This window comes from Bos taurus, chromosome 2 (genome assembly GCF_002263795.3).
Source record: "Bos taurus isolate L1 Dominette 01449 registration number 42190680 breed Hereford chromosome 2, ARS-UCD2.0, whole genome shotgun sequence".
NCBI classification, from domain to species: Eukaryota; Metazoa; Chordata; class Mammalia; order Artiodactyla; family Bovidae; genus Bos; species Bos taurus.
In genome coordinates, this window is record NC_037329.1 from 4730263 (window position 1) to 4749843 (window position 19581).

General features: G+C 36.7%; 1 protein-coding gene across 12 annotated transcripts in view; it reads left to right on the forward strand.

Moving 5' to 3' along the window:
• WDR33 (WD repeat domain 33) overlaps nt 1-19581 on the forward strand; it is a 110578-nt gene that overhangs the window by 53265 nt on the left and 37732 nt on the right. For 7 of the 12 annotated variants that reach the window (XR_009491064.1, NM_001206078.1, XM_005202212.5 and 4 more), the window contains one exon: nt 966-1063. Coding sequence is in view for 8 of the 12 variants with exons in the window: in NM_001206078.1 (NP_001193007.1) it covers nt 966-1063 (98 nt within the window). In the remaining 4 variants the exon portion in view is untranslated. Of the gene's footprint in view, nt 1-965; nt 1064-7501; nt 7672-11576; nt 19369-19581 lie in introns of those variants that run through there. The other 5 variants (XR_009491066.1, XM_005202215.5, XM_005202216.5 and 2 more) reach the window with 5 other exon arrangements.

A 19581-nucleotide genomic window follows, 5' to 3' on the forward strand; every position in this document is an offset into this window, starting at 1 on the left:
AAAGTTTCAAAAACAAGCTTGAAGAAATGCTGCAGCTTCAGAAGAAAGCTAAGCAGCGTTCTTTATGGTTGTGCCACCCACACGAGGGAGGAGGTTGACATCTTTATAGAAACATCGTCCACTGTAGTCACTTGTTTCTACTTTCAGAATCTTAACAAAGACTTATTGGATAAACACACATCTGCAAAGACTGTGCCTTATTCTCCTGACTATACACTGAATTTTCAAAAGTGGTCCTTTCTTAAGCATAAGGTTCAGAAGTTCAGGGGAGTTCTTAGAGTTAAGTGAGAAACTTGATGGTCTTTTACAGGGAGGAAGAAATGGATCCCTCCTTTGCAGCATATTCTTTGGCTTTAAACAGTCGGCATGTCCCCATGTTAGTTTCCTTCAAAAAGTGTAACATTCATGGGATAACTTGAGTGAAAAGAAGGTGTGAACATTTTCCACAAACCTTTTACATAAGTGAGAAACATCATATGAAGGAATGTTTTAACAACTAGTCTTAAAACAGCCTGCCTGAAACTTTTCAGCTTATCATTATATGAAGTTCAAAGCAGAAGCTGATGCTGGTTTTTTTGAGCAGTATTCCTATGTGATTTTAAAAGACTTTACAGGAATATTGCAAAGAGAATTTGTTTAGTTCTATACTTAATCAGCTCTATGTTTTCTGTTGATACCATAGGAAATACTGTACTGTGGGGAGTCTGGATAGCATTAGTACTAATAATACCCTCATTAAGTTCTCTGAATATTGATGATTGAAAACTAAGAAGCAACTACTGTGAATTATTCTTTTGTTGAGATAGGTTGTTAGCTAACAGCAGTCTCTTTAAGGCCCTTCACGTTGGATGCTTCCCTCTCCTGTTTATCGCGCAGCGCAGTGTTTTATTTTTCCCTGTCTGAGACGCGCAGATAACCTGTGAAATGCTGACTTCTTTCCCCTGCTGTGTGTCTTCACGTAACAGTTTCTCACCCACGGATAATAAATTTGCTACATGCTCTGATGACGGCACTGTTAGAATCTGGGACTTTCTTCGTTGCCATGAGGAAAGAATTCTCCGAGGTACGTGTCCTAACAGTACTGATTGGAATATTTAAATAGGGAAGGCATTTGTGGTTTAAATCATCACAGTACCACAATACCAGCTTACATCTTCATTCAGTTGTTTTACATACACACCATCTCAACCAGGCTCTTGAAAGAAACCTGAACTCTTTCTGGTTCACAATCACTTTTTGTCTATTTTTACTATTAATATTTTGAGCTGTAAATTAAATACACACACATTTCCTGCCTTGTACCCCGGACGGCTTTCTCCAACATATTGACGCTATAATTTTATTTATATAACTCACATTCTTCTGACATTGCTTTTTCAATAGGCATTAACCAAAGTCTCAGTAGCTACACTTCTCAATATTGGTATTTCTGAAAGGAGGTGGTTCTTCAGTATACCACATTTATACTACATGGGCCATTTGTTACTACATATTGGAGGGATTTTTATTTACTTTTATTGATTTCATAGTTATAAACTAACATCTGTGAATTACTCTATCCTAGAAAAGAAATCCATATTTTCACTTGGATTAACTTAGTTTTCTAAGTGGGGCTGTTGAAATAACTCACAGTAGTACATCAGCACTATTGATGTGAATTTAATAGTGTTAGAGTTAAGGAATTAACTGTGTGTTTTATATATTCAATATAAATATTGACACAAAAAACATTTACGTACATCTTGGTTTATTATTAACTAGGAAGGTAGTTTCCTCAGGTATTAACGAAGAGTACATTGTCTTCCATACTCTTGATTCCATTATGCCATAAAAGTATCATCTTCCTCTTACACATACATGCGTAGAGAGAGAATGGGTGCCACAGACATTGTGTGTCAAGAAATTACTATTCAGAGATTGCCCTTTTTTGTTCAAGAGTTGGTAGAGTGAGTTATCTTGCTTGACTTGTTTCTCACACCTTTTCAGAGTTTTATTTACAGCATATAGAGTTTATGCTTTCTAGACAAGAAGTTTAGTGTTCTTGATATTTAACCCATATTTCAAGCCAGTGTATTTTTTAATCACAATTTTTAAACATTCCTGGCTTTACACATTTTGTGGGTTTTATCCAGAGTAATGTATTGTGATAGCTAGAATAAGGATATCATACCTGTCCTATTGAAGGGGTATACTCAGGATGAGGTCATAATATTGACAACCAGAAACTAGATGGAGCCTTTGAAATCATCTAATCTGCGTTCTTTTATGGATGAGCACCAAGACCCAGGAGATTAAGTGAAATAGTCAAGGTAAAATAAGATCAGAGCCAGGACTAGCTTCCTATCACTTGACACCTATCCTAATTCTACTATGAGAAGTCTTAGCTGTTAAACAATGATAGCTTTTTCTAGACTTTGAAAATCCTAAGAAATATAGAGGAAACCAAATAATTTTATGTATTGATGTAATTCTAAAGGATCAAAACCATTAATTTTACAATGGCCTAGACTATAATAACCATGAAGTCTGATATAATACGACTGTGCATCTTGTATTAAATAAAGAAGAAAAACTAGTATAAGATAGTGTCTTTAACCCCAAGTGCCAATGAAGTGTTTTTCAGTTATATTAATGAAACTGTTTCTAAACAGTGCTTAAGAACTTGATTCTTCTGAGATTTAGAGTGTAAGTTAGGTATTAATTAGCAGGTAAATATTTTCAAATTTGAGTCCAGGTGAATTTGGATAAAATTACATGAATGCTGAATCATAACCTGTTCTTCATATAGCTTAAAAAACAGACCAATATCATGTCTGTATTAACTGAGGGTTGAATTTTATATTTGCTGTGGGTATTCTTTTTAAGTTTTTACTATGAATATTTAAAAATGAACAAAAATGCAGTGAACCTCCATGTGCTTTTAGGATCAGTATTGTAGCTTACTCATGTTGTTGTCTTCCTGTAAACAGTGTTATATTTGGTTTATGGTCATGACTGTTTTCTTAGTACCTTAGTGAGTACATGAGAAATAGAAATACAGTCAACCAAGTTAATTATACCACCTAAGTAGTACTTCTGATAGTGGATCTGGTGTAGTGGATGGGTTGTTAGGGTCTAATTATCTGACAGAAAACTATCATTCCTCATTTTTCTAAATTTTCTGAATTTTAGACATGATTATAAAGTGATGAAACCAGTGTTGTTATAATTTTCCTATTCACTTGGTGGGTTTGGGATCAGGGCACTATGGCACTCAAGTTGTCTCAAGGGATGAGGTGAAATTCTTAACAAAGTGAAGTGAATTTAATTTAGTTCTATTCATAGAAAATGGAATCCCCAAGTTAAGCAAATAGGAGGCTTTTAAAATGCCTCTTGCCCTTTATGAAGGTGCGATAGGCTCTATGACGTCAGGCAGGTAAGCACACTTCCACGGCATGTTAGTGTTGTGCATCAGACCATCACCTGGGATTAAGTTAAGGAAATCCAACAACATTTTGATTGAAGGGGATATTTGTGAGCACGTAGTCCAGCTGTTTATCGAATACTTTCCCACATCACTCCCCCAAACCATTTTTCTACTCACAAAACATTTTTATTGATACAGTATTTACTATGCGTGCGTGGTTACTCGCTCAGTTGTGTCCGACTCTTTGCGACCCTGTGGACTGTAACTCACCAGGCTCCTTTGCCCATGGGATTTCTCATGCAGGAATACTGGAGTGGGTAGCCATTTCCTCCTCCAGATGATCTTCCTTACCTAGGTATTGAACCCGAGTGTCTTGCGTTGGCAGGCAGATTCTTTACCACTGAGCCACCAGAGAAGCCCATATGATATTCACTACCTCACATGAACCTCTCAAAAGAGGTTCAGTTTTATGTAGCTCTAATTTTCAGAAAGTTCTTTCTTTAAATCAGAAGCCTTCTTTCTCATAACTTGTCCTGCCTTCTGGAACACAAAAAATTAAATCTGAACTCTTCTACATGGCAGCTCTTCAAGTATCTGAAGACAGCGCTCATATCTTCTTAATGTCTTGTAGCTGTAAGCTTACAGGATCCCTGTGTGTGGCAGAGGCCATTATATGGTACTTTTGAGTACAGAATTTACAGTTGCTTTTTAGTGAGTGTCCTTACTGAGATTGTTCTTATGCTTCTTGGAAAAAGAAGACGTTACACAAGAGAAAATAATCAGTATTTTTAATATTTAAATGAGCATCGATCTATTGTCAGATTTGCTACTTTGAGGTTGTCGTATTTGTTCCATAGATGGGAAAAGGACACACTTGTGAAGCTGAATATATTGCAGCATTGAGAAATACTATGTGTATGCCCACCCATTTCCAAAGCATATGCATATCAGCATAATTTACACACATTTATCTTTCTTTTCTAGTATGAATTACAGCACTCAGTTTAGGGACTGGGATTAAAACAACCTTTAAGCACCAAGAATACATAAGTCTAAATGAGCCTGTAGGTGTTTATGCACTTGACTTCAAGTGAAATAGAGGCATTAAGATCCATTTATTAGTGAGCATATATTGTATTCATGCTATCATAGGTAGAACACATTTTTAAAAAATAAAGTATGATGTCTTCCTACCCTCATGCTTCTTAAAGTTTATTTTCACAAACTTAAAATGTTGGGTATTGAGGGAAAGAGTCAGTGAGAGTCTTAGAAGTGTGCTTTTATCAATATAAAGTTAGAAACAGATCATTTGTGACTAAAATGAAAATAAGAAAGATTGGAGATACAGAATCAATAAGAATACTGTAGTTAATTTTAATTAGAAGTGAAATTTTATTTTTTTGTGCTTAGTTGTATCTGACTCTTAGTGACCCCATGTCTGCCAGCATAATATATACTAAAAAGAATCCAATTTACTAGCTTTAGTATGAATTGTTTTACCTTCTTGATTTTAGCAACAATAACTGACACATTACACTTATTCTAAGTAGTTCATTTAATCTTACCATTACCCCTATGAGATAAATATAGTTTATTCCACGTTTTAGAAAAAAGTGAACTTCCCCAAGGCCATATAACTTGTAAGAGGTGAGGCTCAGATTTGAACCCCTCTCAACTCTAGAGTTCATACTCTGAAGCGTTATGTTAAACTGCCTCTTTTATGTTTTAAAAGTATCATCAGCATAGATGTAATGTCTTCCTGAGCGGTGATGATCAAATTGTAGAATAAAGGTTTTTGTAGGGAGAGAAGAGAAGTATTGGGTAGAGAGAACTGTAGATTCTCAATTTTTTTTTGCCATTCTACTTTAAAGCTGTCCATATAGGGTATAGGTTTTCAATCACAAAGAATAGTTCAAACTGCAAATGAGTTACAAGCTATATACTGGGTTAAATAAATAAACATGAACATAAGGAGTTATACTGAGGCTTACTCAGGAGGTAAGATCTGTTTTCAGTTTTAAAATACACCATTCATGGAGAGGAAATGAACCCTTGAGTACACACAGCATAAGAAAATAATACTGTTAGTATTTTTGATAAGTCTCTGTGTATCTCTGCCTGACTGAATGTGACTGTGGTTCTTTAATGAGATAAGCCCCTCTGCGAAGATCTTTTGGTTTGGCAGTGTGTTTCTGAACTGTGTGAAGACATATTTACAAAGTCTTGAGTGTTCAAAAGTCTCTGATGCTTTTTTATTGATAATGTTTTATTTAAAATTGGCAAACCATGAAGTTTGCGATTAAGGGACCTTTATGTATTTGTACAAAACATTCCACAGAATCCTTTGTGTTCTCCCCAAGATGAAAAGCAAATACTCAGCTTCCTTTAAAATAGCCTGTAGCAGAATAACCCCTTTCACTAACATAGCATGTTTTAATATTAAAAGAACTTAGGGTACATCTTATATAATCGTCCAGTCATTCATGTGGGCCCATAAATATATTGGTTGATAACCTGTTTTCCCTGTGTTTCCTTATTTTGAGGAAGCGTTTATTGAAGGCTCTTTTCCCCCTGCTCCCTTGAACAGACTGGATCATGGTATGTTTTCCTACGTAAATAATTATCTGAGTATATCATGAGAGGGAAGAAGACTTAATATGTATGTCTAAAGCAAATTATTTGAAGAAATTAGTGTAGTAGCATCCTGAAATATTCATTTACTATGGTCCATTCATGTTTTACAGTATCGTTTTAGGTTTTTATACTGAGCTTTGTTCTAACTATGTACTTATTTAAAATATTGCACATATGTTCCAAAAACTTGTTGAAAATAGATCTTGGCTTTCTTGGGATGCCAGGGCTGCACACTGTTACAGTCATTCTGTTTTAATTAAGAGCAATTTCCAGACATTCTTTTGTGTATAGAGATTCCAATTTTTTGACAGCAACAGATCACTATGACTTGTCATCTAGGCAGTCAGTTTTTATCTTTGCATTTAATAAATATTCTGTAATTGTCTGCTTCAGTTTGAGTGAGGCTTAAGTTTTTGTTTGCCAGTGAATTAGTTACCCTCTAGAGCTCGGCTGATGAAGATTTTTATAGTTTTTAAAATTAGAATTCAGGACATTGGAAAGAGCTGATAAAAGTAAAGGTATAGTATGCTTTTGGCATCTTCATTTTCAGTGGGTAGATCCTTTAATAAAAATAGTATAGTTAAAATATGGTATCACCACAAGTAAGTTGTTTGACAGTGAAGGAGGTTAAGTACCAAAACAAATATTGTTTTTTTCATAGTCACTTTCTTTGTTCACTTTTATTATGTATCTGAAAGCCATCTTAAAATTTGATTTAAATCAGATCGTGGGAATTTCTAAGAAGCACCTACAGTGGTGTGATCTCTTTAGTTATAAGAGACTAAGAATTTCTGTTTAAAGGAAGAAATGGTAGTTTCTTGGTCATTTATCCTTTTTTTTTTTTTAACAAATCGTGTCATAAAATAGTCTTAATTTGTCCAAAACACACTATTATGACTCAAAATCAATCTGCTGAGGCTTCTTTTTTTTTTTTTTTTCTTTTTCAGTGAATATATTTTAATATAGTTCTCTCTGAGAGAACTTTACCTTCTTAGCCTGGTTTTAGAGTGTCACGTTACTTGCATTATCCCAGTGAAGTGTATCTACCTTAATTTGATGTTTTTAACTATTGAATTGGTTTCTAGGGAACCCCAGGAAGGGCCCAGCCACCACAAGACGCCTTTGCATAGGGACTGGCAGAGCTCCTCTAGCAGTGTGCAGCCCAGTGTGCTGCTGTGTGATAGCCCTGCCCTGACTGTGCATGCCTCTTTGTAGTTCTCAACAGGCAAAGGTACAGACATGGTGTTGAGATCCAATTTAGGTTATATAACTTTAAAAGTGGCTAAGTTGCTGCTGTTTAAATCATAAGTGTTCTGCCACATTAAAACAGTTAGGAAGTACTGAGGGAAATCAAGATGAATGCAGACCAATTCTAGGCCAGAATACTGGAGTGGGTAGCCTTTCACTTCTCCAGGGGATCCTCCCAACCCAGGGATCAAACCCAGGTCTCCCACATTGCAGGTGGATTCTTTACCAGCTGAGCCACAAGGGAAGCCCAAGGATACTGGAGTGAGTAGCCTATCCCTTATCCAGCGGATCTTCCTGACCCAGGAATTGAACCAGGGTCTCCTGCATTGCAGGTGGATTCTTTACCAACTGAGCTATCAGGGAAGCCCAAAGAGTATTAAGGTGAGTCCAAGAGACTTCGTACCTGGGAGCTCAATATTTTATCTGCAACAGAAACTTCTTGTATAAAACAAAAGTAATTTGTGATAACAGAAGTCACCAAAGGTTAGAGCAGTTGGTCTTAGTCCTGTAAAGCCTACTAATTGCTTTTTAAAAATAGTTTACTCTTCTGAAATGAAATTTATTGATAATAACCCATACATATAAAACTTTTTTTTAAAAAGGTACCAGTGCACATCCAAATAGACTCTGAGAAGGAAAGTCTTTACAGAATGCTTATTAAGGGACATTACTGTTTCCATTGAAAACCAGTGGTTTGGAATAGAAATAGGTCATGCTAAAACAACCCTAGTTTTATAGAATTACCAGAGGGGGAGATAAAGGAATTGTTTTAAACCATAGTCAGTCTTTTGAATTAATCTGTAGGTCATAGTAGATCGTGGCATTATAGCTGCATGACTGACTGTTATTTCCAGAAAAGTTCATTGGATGTTTGTTACCTGTGAGGCATGTATGCAGAAAGTGCTGCAAGATCCTTTACTTGGCCTCTCTCCTGTTTAATATTTTTTATTAAAGATGGCTTTTGCAAGTTAACAGGTGATTCACAACTATAAGCAGAAATTCTCATCTAGAATGGATAGTGTCATCTTAAACCTTGTGAATAGAATATTATTGTATAAATTTTAATTAGAGATAAATGTGAAGTTCTGTATTTAGATTTTCCGTCTCAATTCTGGAGTTTACTAGATTGGTATATGAGAGTTCATATAAAAATAACCATGGGTTTTAGCTGATAGGTGTGAATTCTTGAGGTGTCATCCCATCCCTCACTTGTAAAAAATGTATGTTTCAGAATGATATGAGTGTGTGTGTTTAGTCTCTTTAAGTCGTGTGCAACTTTTTTGTGACCCCATGGACTGGAGCCCACCAGGCTTCTCTGTCCAAGGGATTTCCCAGGCAAGAATACTGGAGTGAGTTACCCTTTCCTTCTTCAGGGTATCTTCCTGACCCATGGGAATCAAACCCATGTCTCCTGCATTGCAGGCATTGTAGTTAGATTTTACGACTGAGTCACCAGTGAAGTCCTTCAGAATGATGGGGCATAGTTATCATGGGAGTTGATTAGAATGGAGAAGGATCTGGAAATCATGAGGAAAAGTACAGCGAAGTTTAGTATTCAGCTTGGACAAGAGAATCTGAAGAAAAATTTTGTCATCTTCAAATATTTAAAGGCTTTTGTATGGGAGTAGGATTGGATTTGACTGTGTGGATCACAATAAACTGTGGAAAATTCTGAAAAAGATGGGAATACCAGACCACCTGACCTGCCTCTTGAGAAACCTATATGCAGGTCAGGAAGCAACAGTTAGAACTGGATATGGAACAACAGACTGGTTTTAAAGAGGAAAAGGAGTACGTCAAGGCTGTATATTGTCACCCTGCTTATTTAACTTCTATGCAGAGTACATCATGAGAAACGCTGGGCTGGAAGAAGCACAAACTGGAATCAAGATTGCGGGGAGAAATATCAATAAGCTTAGATATGCAGATTATACCACCCTTATGGCAGAAAGTGAAGAGGAACTAAAAAGCCTCTTGATGAACGTGAAAGAGGAGAGTGAAAAAGTTGGCTTAAAGCTCAACATTCAGAAAAATAAGGTCATGGCATCTGGTCCCAGCACTTCATGGGAAATAGATGTGGAAACAGTGTCAGACTTTATTTTTCTGGGCTCCAAAATCACTACAGATGGTGACTGCAGCCATGAAATTAAAAGATGCTTACTCCTTGGAAGAAAAGTTATGACCAACCTAGATAGCATATTGAAAAGCAGAGACGTTACTTTGCCAACAAAGGTCCGTCTAGTCAAGGCTATGGTTTTTCATTGGTCATGTATGGATATGAGAGTTGGACTGTGAAGAAAGCTGAGTGCCAAAGAATTGATGCTTTTGAACTGTGGTGTTGGAGAAGACTCTTGAGAGTCCCTTGGACTGCAAGGAGATCCAACCAGTCCATTCTGAAGGAGATCAGCCCTGGGATTTCTTTGGAAGGAATGATGCTAAAGCTGAAACTCCAGTACTTTGGCCACCTCATGCGAAGAGTTGACTCATTGGAAAAGACTGATGCTGGGAGGGATTGGGGGCAAGAGGAGAAGGGGACGACAGAGGATGAGATGGCTGGATGGCATCACCAACTTGATGGACGTGAGTCTGAGTGAACTCCGGGAGTTGGTGATGGACAGGGAGGCCTGGCATGCTGCAGTTCATGGGGTCTCAAAGAGTCAGACATGACTGAGCGACTGAACTGAACTGAATTGAGGATTGGATTTATTGTATATAGCTCTATAAAGGAGCCAGGGAGAAAATTAGGACATCATCATGTGTGCTAAGTCACTTCAGAAGTATCCAACTCTTTTCAACCCTAAGGACCCTTTGCAACCCTCTAGGCCCCTCTGTCCATAGCATTCTCTAGGCAAGTATACTGGAGTGGGTTGCCATGCCCTCCTCCAGGGAATCTTCCCAACCCCAGGGATTGAACTTGGATCTCTTACGTCTCATGCATTGGCAGGCTGTTTCTTTATCAGTAGTGTCACCTGGGAAGCCCTAGGACTTCATATTTGGAGTTAATTATGGAAGTTTTTTTTTTTTTTTAGAAAGATAAGATAATAGGATATTATGTGAGCTATCAGGCTTTCCTTTGCTGAGATTTTGCCATGTTTAGCTTTGCCAGCTGTTAGGGAGATTTGAGAAGGCACTGCTTTTTTCAATTGGATGGTTCTATTTGAAAATAATTAACCTGTATTAGATTGTCTGTTTCCTGTAGTTTCTTGTTTTAAGGCAGACCCAAAAGCCTGAAAGTCAAGCATGTGGATACATTTATTATCAAGGGTTAAAATGGGTAGGGTAAGTCCCATGAGATACTGCCACTTTGCTCTAAAAATACTTTTGGTAAGACGGTAGATCATTTAATTAATCCTATTGTTTGAAGTAGTAAATAGAGCCTCAAAGCCAACTCATGTTTTTAAAGATATTTAAAAGTATTTATACTCTTACATCATTGTACATATGCATATACAGTAAAATATACAAATCTTAAGTTTACAGTATGAGGTATTTTTACATACTTAAACATTCATCTGTAACTACCTCTTAGTTCAAGATACAGAGTATTTTCAGCGTTCTAATGTTTCCTTCATGCTTCTTTTCCCCCTATGCCTTTTATTAAGTAGTTTAGACTGTCAAAGATATTTTCATTCAATTATTTTTCCTTTTTTCCCCACTATTCTTTATTTTGTCGATTTGTAGTTTCTGTCATCTCACCTTCTCTTGTGTATAGCTTTCTTAATTTCCTTTCCTTGATTTGTTTCTGTAGCCTTTTGAAAATGTCTGTTTACTTATTTTGATTTTACTAGTTTTTCATTTTTACTAACTTTTCATTTATTAGTTTCCTGTTACATAATAAAACTTAGTTTATAAAGAGATAGTATTACGTATTACCACAATCACAGGCTCTGGAATCTGAATGTTGGTCACAGTTTTAGCTGTTAGCAGCTGTGTGAGTCACATTGCTTTGGTATGTCCTCGTGTATATAATGGGGATTAATAATAGTGCCGACCGTACTAAGCTGTGAGAATTAAATGGGTTAATTCAGAAGAAGCACTTAACTAGTGCCATAACAAGTGTTCAGTGAATGCTATTTGTCAGGTTCAAAGCCAGTTTCAGAACCTGTTTCCCTAGCTCTGCCTAGTTAAGCGCAAAAATGGTTGTTTCAGAAGTGTATTTTACTTTTCTTGTTAAATGTTTTTCAACCATTGTCATTGGTGTTTCACTAGTACAGGTTTTATTTACAGGTCATCCGTAAATAGGAGTACTTGTTTAAACACAGTTGTCATGATTTTCTAATGTTTTCAGGTATAAAAAACTCAGCACTTAGAACTGGGTTTTCTAGGATCTCATATGGAAACATTCAAGGGATTCCCAGGGGGCTCAGTGGTAAAGAATCTGCCTGCCAGTGAAGAAGACACAGAAGATTCAGGTTCAATTCCTGGGTCAAGGAAGATCCCCTGGAGGAAATCTTCCCACTTCAGTATTATTTCCAGAAGAATCCCACGGACAGAGGAGCCTGGTGAGGTACAGTCTGTGGCATCGCAGAGAGTCAGATGCGACTGAGCACGAACACATGAAGACACTTCAAGGTTCTGTTTTTGTTAGATGACCTGAGTGTCTAATGACTACCCACTGTTCAAGATTCTGTGCTTGATTCTTCTGCGGATACCTGGCACGATCTTTACACTTAAGCTGCATTTTCAACATTTCCCTAGTTTTTATTTTTTCACATGTTTTGTAAATTGGCCTAGTCCCATGGTGAACCAATTCAGAGTGCTGAATAACTGAAAAATAACTGAAGCTATTCAGTCTTCACTGTTTATCACATTGCAGTAGACTGTGGTAATTGGTGTCTAGACAGCTTCATCAAGACAACATTTATTTTTCTCTGGGAAAAGAACAGGTATTTTATGCAATGACCAAATTGATCACAGTTTTAAACTTCAGACTCCATTTAGCAATGTAATAAAGTTGGGCGAGCTAGTGATAGCCCCAGTAAAATGTCATTTTTTGGTCATCTTTGATGAGTAATGTGACCAGCAGATAAGTTAGAAGTCTTGGGGAAAGAATATTCCACATATTTTTTTTTGTCACAGTAGACAAGACTTAAACACAGAAATCTAATATCATCTGTCTGGGCTTCCTGATCATGTTCTGTCCCTGTCCCATCCAACTTGGCAGGTGACAACAGACTGGCTGGGGTAAGGCTTATTTGCTGGGTAGGAGCTAAATCTTTATATAAGGTGGAGCAGATATGGGCCCAGCTGGTAAAGTGAGCAAACAGCATGATGTTATAGGACATACTAGATGGTAAAGAGCATTGTAAGTTCCATGATTTATGAATGTATACCCTGCTTCCCTCTTGAGGTCGTATAGTACAGTGCTCACTTGTAATGTTCTCTGTAGGCCCTGTAGTGTTCTTTCCCAGCTAATGCCTGTACTTTGGGCCTTTCCTAATGACTCAGACGGTAGAGTCTGTCTGCAGTGGGGGAGTTTGATTTGATCCCTGGTTTGGGAAGATCCTTTGAAGAAGGAAATGGCAACCCATTCCAGTATTCTTGCCTGGAAAATCCCATGGAACAAAGAGTCTGGTAGGCTACCATTCATGGGTTGCAAAAAGTCAGACATGACTGAGCCACTAATGCTGGATAGTAGGCCCTGAATGTTTTGAAATACTTCAACCAAAAGTTTTGTGTTTTTAATATTTTACGTATTTTTTGTAATGGTCAAGTCAGGTCATTTTATTTAGTTCTCAGAGATTTAGGAAAACTATTTGATTTACATAGTTTTCAAGTGGCTTGTCAATCTAATTTTTGAGGATATTTTTAGTTTTACAGATTTAATGTTTTAATATATCATAAAAATATAAATCACCAAGGGTGTTCTGGGTAAAAATAAAAGGTTTATTGACACAAACATTCAAGAGTATATGCTAGGCAAGTTATTTGGTTTATTAAATTCTAGCAGAAACATCATTAAATGTTACATAAATGTTACTGTAATTAACCTTTTCAATTAAGTGTTTTAAATGTTTTTCCCTTTATATTTTGGACCATATTTTTAAAAAGGAAAAGTTTCTGTCATCCCACCATGAGGAAATAAGATGATACAGTTCTGATTTGGGGAATTGGATATTAGAAATTGAAGCCTGTGGTATGATGGGTATTAACAGACTCACTATGTTAGAGGAGAATTTTAGTCCTGGTGGAGGCTCGCCAAGGACTGTGATGCTTGAAAGGGACAAGGCTTGGCACTGTTGTTAAGGTCTAGACTGTAAAAAGAATAGTAGTCAGTATTGTGATGTTTCCTTCATCATTATTTTACAGTCACATTTGAATAAATGTGTTAAAATCCAATGGGTGATTAATCCACATTTCTTGAAAGAATTAAATGTAGAAGAGATTTACAGAGGAGGTTGAATTTAGCGGAACAGTCAGCCTTCTTGGATTACTTCTAATACTCTGGTACAAATGTTGGTGAAAGGATATAAAACTAAATAAAATGTAACATGAGTATTTACCAATACTCTCTAAACATTGTGGACTCATTTACCATGTGGACTCAAGGGAGACCACAAGCTTCCTTTTCCTACTGTAAGTTAACACTGGCATTACATGCTTTTGAACATTTTTTATTGATACATAGAAGTTGTGGTTTTTAACTGCATGATCCCCTCAGTTCGGTTCAGTTCAGTCGCTCAGTCATGTCCGACTCTTTGCGACCCCATGAATCGCTGCACGCCACGCCTCCCTGTCCATCACCAACTCCCGGAGTTCACTCAAACTCACATCCACTGAGTCAGTGATGCCATCCAGCCATCTCATCCTCTGTCGTCCCCTTCTCCTCCTGCCCCCAATCCCTCCCAGCATCAGAGTCTTTTCCAATGAGTCAACTCTTCGCATGAGGTGGCCAAAGTACTGGAGTTTCAGCTTTACCATCATTCTTTGCAAAGAAATCCCAGGGCTGATCTCCTTCAGAATGGACTGGTGGAATCTCCTTGCAGTCTAAGGGACTCTCAGGAGTCTTCTCCAACACCACAGTTCAAAAGCATCAATTCTTCGGCGCTCAGCTTTCTTCACAGTCCAACTCTCACATCCATATATGATCCCCTCATATAAGTGTAAATCATTGCTTGTCCTGCTTGTTGAGTAACTGGGTATTCATAGCCTGCAAAAAGTAAATCTGACGAGGGGAATCAGATTGTAACGCGTGTAGCACACGGATAGACGGCAGTGGTGGTGAAGGTGTTTCTTCTCAACCAGAATGCCTACACAGTGCACGTTCCTCAGGAACAACGTGCCTTTGCAGACAGCGACTTCCATGTTTGAGACCTCCAGACTGAAGTTCCTGGCATGTCTTCTGTGGCCAGGGAGGACACAGTAGACACCTGGGGAACTGCATGCACTCACCTCTGTCCCCAACCCTAGACATGATAATCTTCCAGTTTTATCTGGAAAGTAAGTAATGGGTGATTTTTTTTGTTTGTTTTGTTATATAGGGCTTTTTTTTTTTGAAAAGCAAATTTTATAGTTGACAAATTTAAAGATATTTTGTTTTTTTCTTTGGTCCAGAAACTTCTTTTTTATTATTATTATCCTCAGGTTCTTCAAGACTTAATAGTTTTTAACTTCTGTGTTAAACATATAGTTATGAGTAGATTAACTTTAAAATATTTTTTGACAGAATCCTTATTTTACTGTCTGTAGTAGATTTGGTTCTGTTATAGAAACTTGTTTGTTCTAAGTTAGCAGATTAATTCTTACAAAAAAAACATTCAGCTGCGAAGAGAGAGTTTTTCGCACATTTAAACAAATCTTTCAGTGAGAAAGTACATATTAAAATCTTCATTTTCTTCTCATAGCTAACCTGTTATCCAGGTCTTTCCAGTAGTTATGATGAGCACTGTTGTTTAAGAAAAAAGCAAGCAAGAGTTATTTTCTTTCACCTTTTCCTTATATACCTTTGGTTTTATTGCTGTGTATTTCCATGGGACCCTTGGTTTTAAACTGCGTTTGAGTCTGGATGTACGCAGACACTTTGCACATGCCTCTACTTGAAATGACTCTTGATAAACTCCTGCTCATTCTCCTAAACAGCTTGGCTAGATGGGTTTCTCCTATGCCTTTTCAGTATGACTAGCAGTAATACCTGCTTTTCATCTGAATTCTTCAGCACATTTTAGCATGGTTTTGACATTAAAAGCAAAATGGAAGAAATCTTACACCAAAATCATCCAAAGTGGCCTTCCTTATGAATAATGAAATGAGTATTAATACTCATGTTTTAGAGTGTTTAATACCCATGTTTTAGAGTCATTTTGTAACCCTAGAAGACTTAGTCTGTTTTTATTCTGCAATTAGTATTGACAAGTATACCTGCAGTCAGAGACCACCAGAAACATACTTGTAGTTTAACAAGTTTATTTATTACTCGTCACAGCAAAGAACATAGGCCTTAGGGAATTTGAGGTGTCTCAGTAAGAGGATCTTATGAAGATTATATTATAGGCTTTGGACTGGATCATTGGGACGAGGGTTTAAGGACGTGAGGGCTGTCATTCTTTTAGCATAAGAGAGACGTTTGATATTTTGTGCTTTGTGCAGGACCTTATTTTTGTCTCACCTCATCATGATCTCTGACTTAATTTAATAGATGTTTAGTGAGATTGTCCAACAGAACAGAATGGTTTAGCTGTAATTGTCAGATCAGTTTGTAATAACATTGAGGCTTAGTTGTGAGCATTAGATTAGTTCTCAGAGGAAGTGACTGCTCCGACCCCCCGCCCCCTGCCCCCCATAGCTTTTAAGTCCAAGTGGCCTTTGATTATGTAGGAACCAGCTGATGGGGAGGCCAAGATTTAATAGCAGTGACATATTTGGTCTGTCACTTGAACAGGCTGCGATGATATTGACAGGGACATTTTTATAAAACAGCAACTGGGAAGCTTGCCAGTTTTCAGCTGGTTATAAGTAGTTATAGGTTTCCCCCACTATCCTAAAGTAGGACACAGCTTACGAACAGATGTACAAAATAAATTGATCCAAAGCATGGATGCTTACGGTTGCAGTGCACAGCTACCATGGCTTGATGCAGAGATGCTGAGTGTAATTCCTAAGGAAAGAGCTTGATGGCACCACTTTCGTTGTTCAGGGAGACCACTCTTCTATATTGGCTTTCCTGCAAAACCTGAATGCTTTTGCCTTTTTTGTAAAAGCAGAAATCCTCTTTGGATTTCCTTCTGTCAGCGTTTTTCACAAGTTGAGGGTCTGTTGCTAACCCTGTGTTGCACAAGCCCTATCATGCCGTTTTCCAACAGCATCCGTTTTTAATTAAGGTATGTACACTGTGTTTTTAGGTGCACTGCTCTTATACACTTAATAGACCACAGTGTGTGTGAGCACAAGCACTGGGACACCAGAGGTTCGTGTAGTTTGCTATATTGTGGTGTTCTAGAATCAAACCCACAACATCTCTGAGGTATGCCTGTACTAATGTAGGTCTTTCATAAAAGTGAAGCGGTGTAAAGTGAACTTTGGAAAAGCAGGGGATACCTGTAGTGGGTAAAAACATGTTCTTTTTTAAGAAATAAGATCAATAAACTTTTATTAATCTCTCTGGAATCCTAAGGGTTTACTCCACTAAATTTAGCATCTCAGGATTAGCTTTTTGTACTTCAGGAGTTCTTTCTTTACATCTGGGAAGAATCAACTGTCTGTTTTCTGAATTGTCTGTGTTAATACGTAGCCATATACATCAAAGGGATTGTAAAGGTTTTTAAGACTTAAGAACACTGTTTGAAACCTTACAATTAATAATTAAAATAATTGTAAAATTCTTTATGAACTCTCAAGGCAAAAATAAAAGGACCATGTTTTTCATAACTCCACTCTAGTCATATTCATTGAAGGTCACTGAAAAGAAATTTATATTTATCCGTTTATTCATTCCCGTTTTCATGAGCAGTACAAGTGATAGCTGGAGATTTTTAGTTTAAAAGCATCTATTTTAATATCTTCATATATATCCTAAAGTAAGCACTGCATTATTTTTTTTTCCTCTTCCAAGTGTTTTTTTTTTTTAATATATTTTTTTATTGAGGGATAATTGCTTAACAGAATTTTATTGTTTTCTGTTAAACATCAACAAGAACCAGCCATAGGCACACCCATGTCCCCTCCGTCCTGAGCCTCGCTCCTGTCTCCCTCCCCATCCACACTTCTAGATTGTTGCAGAGTCCCTGTTTGAGTTCCCTGTAAGCACTGTGTTATTATAGTGCAGAAAAAAGTATCACTCTAATTCATGAGGTAGTTCTTACAGGTTTGCAGTTTTTAAAGTGGTAACTTTTTAAAATCAGATATTTTAGAACATCTCGTGCAAGTCTAGAGGTAATCTTTTTAAAATTTGAAGGTCTTCAGAACAAAATTGCCTCCTAGGAAACTGCAGAATAGGCTTTTTCTGTTGTATTTTACCTTGAACAATAAACTAAGAGTATTTGCCTTAACACTGAATCTTTTTATCATTTGATAACAGCTTAGTAAGTTTTAATACTGGAAAAGTTAGGTTTGTAATTAAGACTTTATTAAAAGTATAGAGCACATTTGGGTAGTGTCACATGATAGAATTCAAAATGTTTAGCTCCATTAGACAAGCAGACACATTGTAGGTAAACTAGTCTCTTCATGTGATATCACTAGTTCTGCCATTGGTGTATAGAATTTTCCTATAGATAAAAGAATATAATCACATTTTGTCATTAAAATCTTCATGCTAGCTTTGAATGTTTATGAGAATCTCAAAAACCTTTAAGAAAGAATTTAGATTGCAAAACTTTTGACATCTTGATGCTTTTAGTAGAGCACTAATAGCATAAAAAATGTGGTTGATTTGGACCAAACTAAGGATGATAACTTTTCAAAATAAGGTTTTTTCTTAAAGACCATTAAACATAAAAAAATGTATTTAAAAAAAATGTGTTTAATCATGGTTTTAAACACTCTATAATGAACTATTTAGATTTTATTTAATAAGTACAGTAAATATTTTTGCATGGGAAAGAGTATTCCAGAGTTATCACAGATTTCAAGATTGATAGGGAACTTACTATGGTACCATTTTTAATCTGTGTGTACGTTACATGTAAATGCCAGAATATATCTCCTTGTAATTTAGGCACAAAGGTTTATGATATGTTCTCTTGATTTAAAGTAACCTTGATTTAAAGGTTTTATAATTTATCTGGGCAGCATCCCACTTTCATGATCTCCACAAAATTGACTCTACTGTTATTTACTGTAACCAGTAGATTTGCGTTTATGTTTTCTTTGTAGCTGTCCACTTAACAGAAGTACCAGAATAGTACAAGTACACTATGTCTTTTCATAGTCAATGATGTGTGCAAATCTTATTTGTAATGTCATTTTTTTCTATAAAAAAACAGAGGGGTAAATTCTCTGCTATGTGTATTGTTACCTTTAAAATATAGGAGAGTATAGTGTAATTGCTATTTCCAGTGGTTAAGGGACAAGGAAGAAGAAATCATTAATGTTACTGAACCTCCTTCTAGCTGTTCCAAAATTCTGGGTACACTCACAGTTTCTACTTGGGCAGTCTTTGTTTTTCCTCCAGAGTACCTTAAACATTACTCACTTAAGAGCAGCAGGTCTGGCTTTGAATCCCAGCTCTGCTACTGGGCAAGTCAGTCTCTTCTGTATGTGTTTCCTCCTCTGTAAAGTGGGGCTAATGATACCTACCTCACAGGGTTGTTGTGAGGGTCCCAGAAGTACACAGAAGGCACTTCTCATGTTGCAGGCTTGAAGCAAATGTTTGTTGCTTAAATCATATATGTGCTAGGAAAGATGGGGAAAGCATGGAAGATATAAAGAACGTAACATTTAAGTTAACTTGATTTAAGAGGAGGTTGAAATTGATTAGGAAAGATTAAATAAAGGGTTTATTTATGAGGCGAATACTAGATCAAGAGTTGGGATGGGTTATATAAGATTATCCTATTTCGGTAGTGATTCTTAGGTTTAGAAGTGTCATTGATAAAATTAATTGTATTGTAAGCCATATTTAAATAAATAACATTCTACTGAAATGGAAGTATGACTTATTTTTTGAAGCTTTATTTATATAAGTCCTCATACTTTATTTCCACTGTCATCTTAGAACCACAGCACTACCTTAAGGCAGTTGTTCACTTCCATTATTCCCCAGGCACTGTGTCCAAAGTTCTGTTTTTTTCCTTTTTTTTGGTTGCTTGTTTGGCTTTTGAATAGATACTATATTTGAATCTTTCCTGAGAATCACT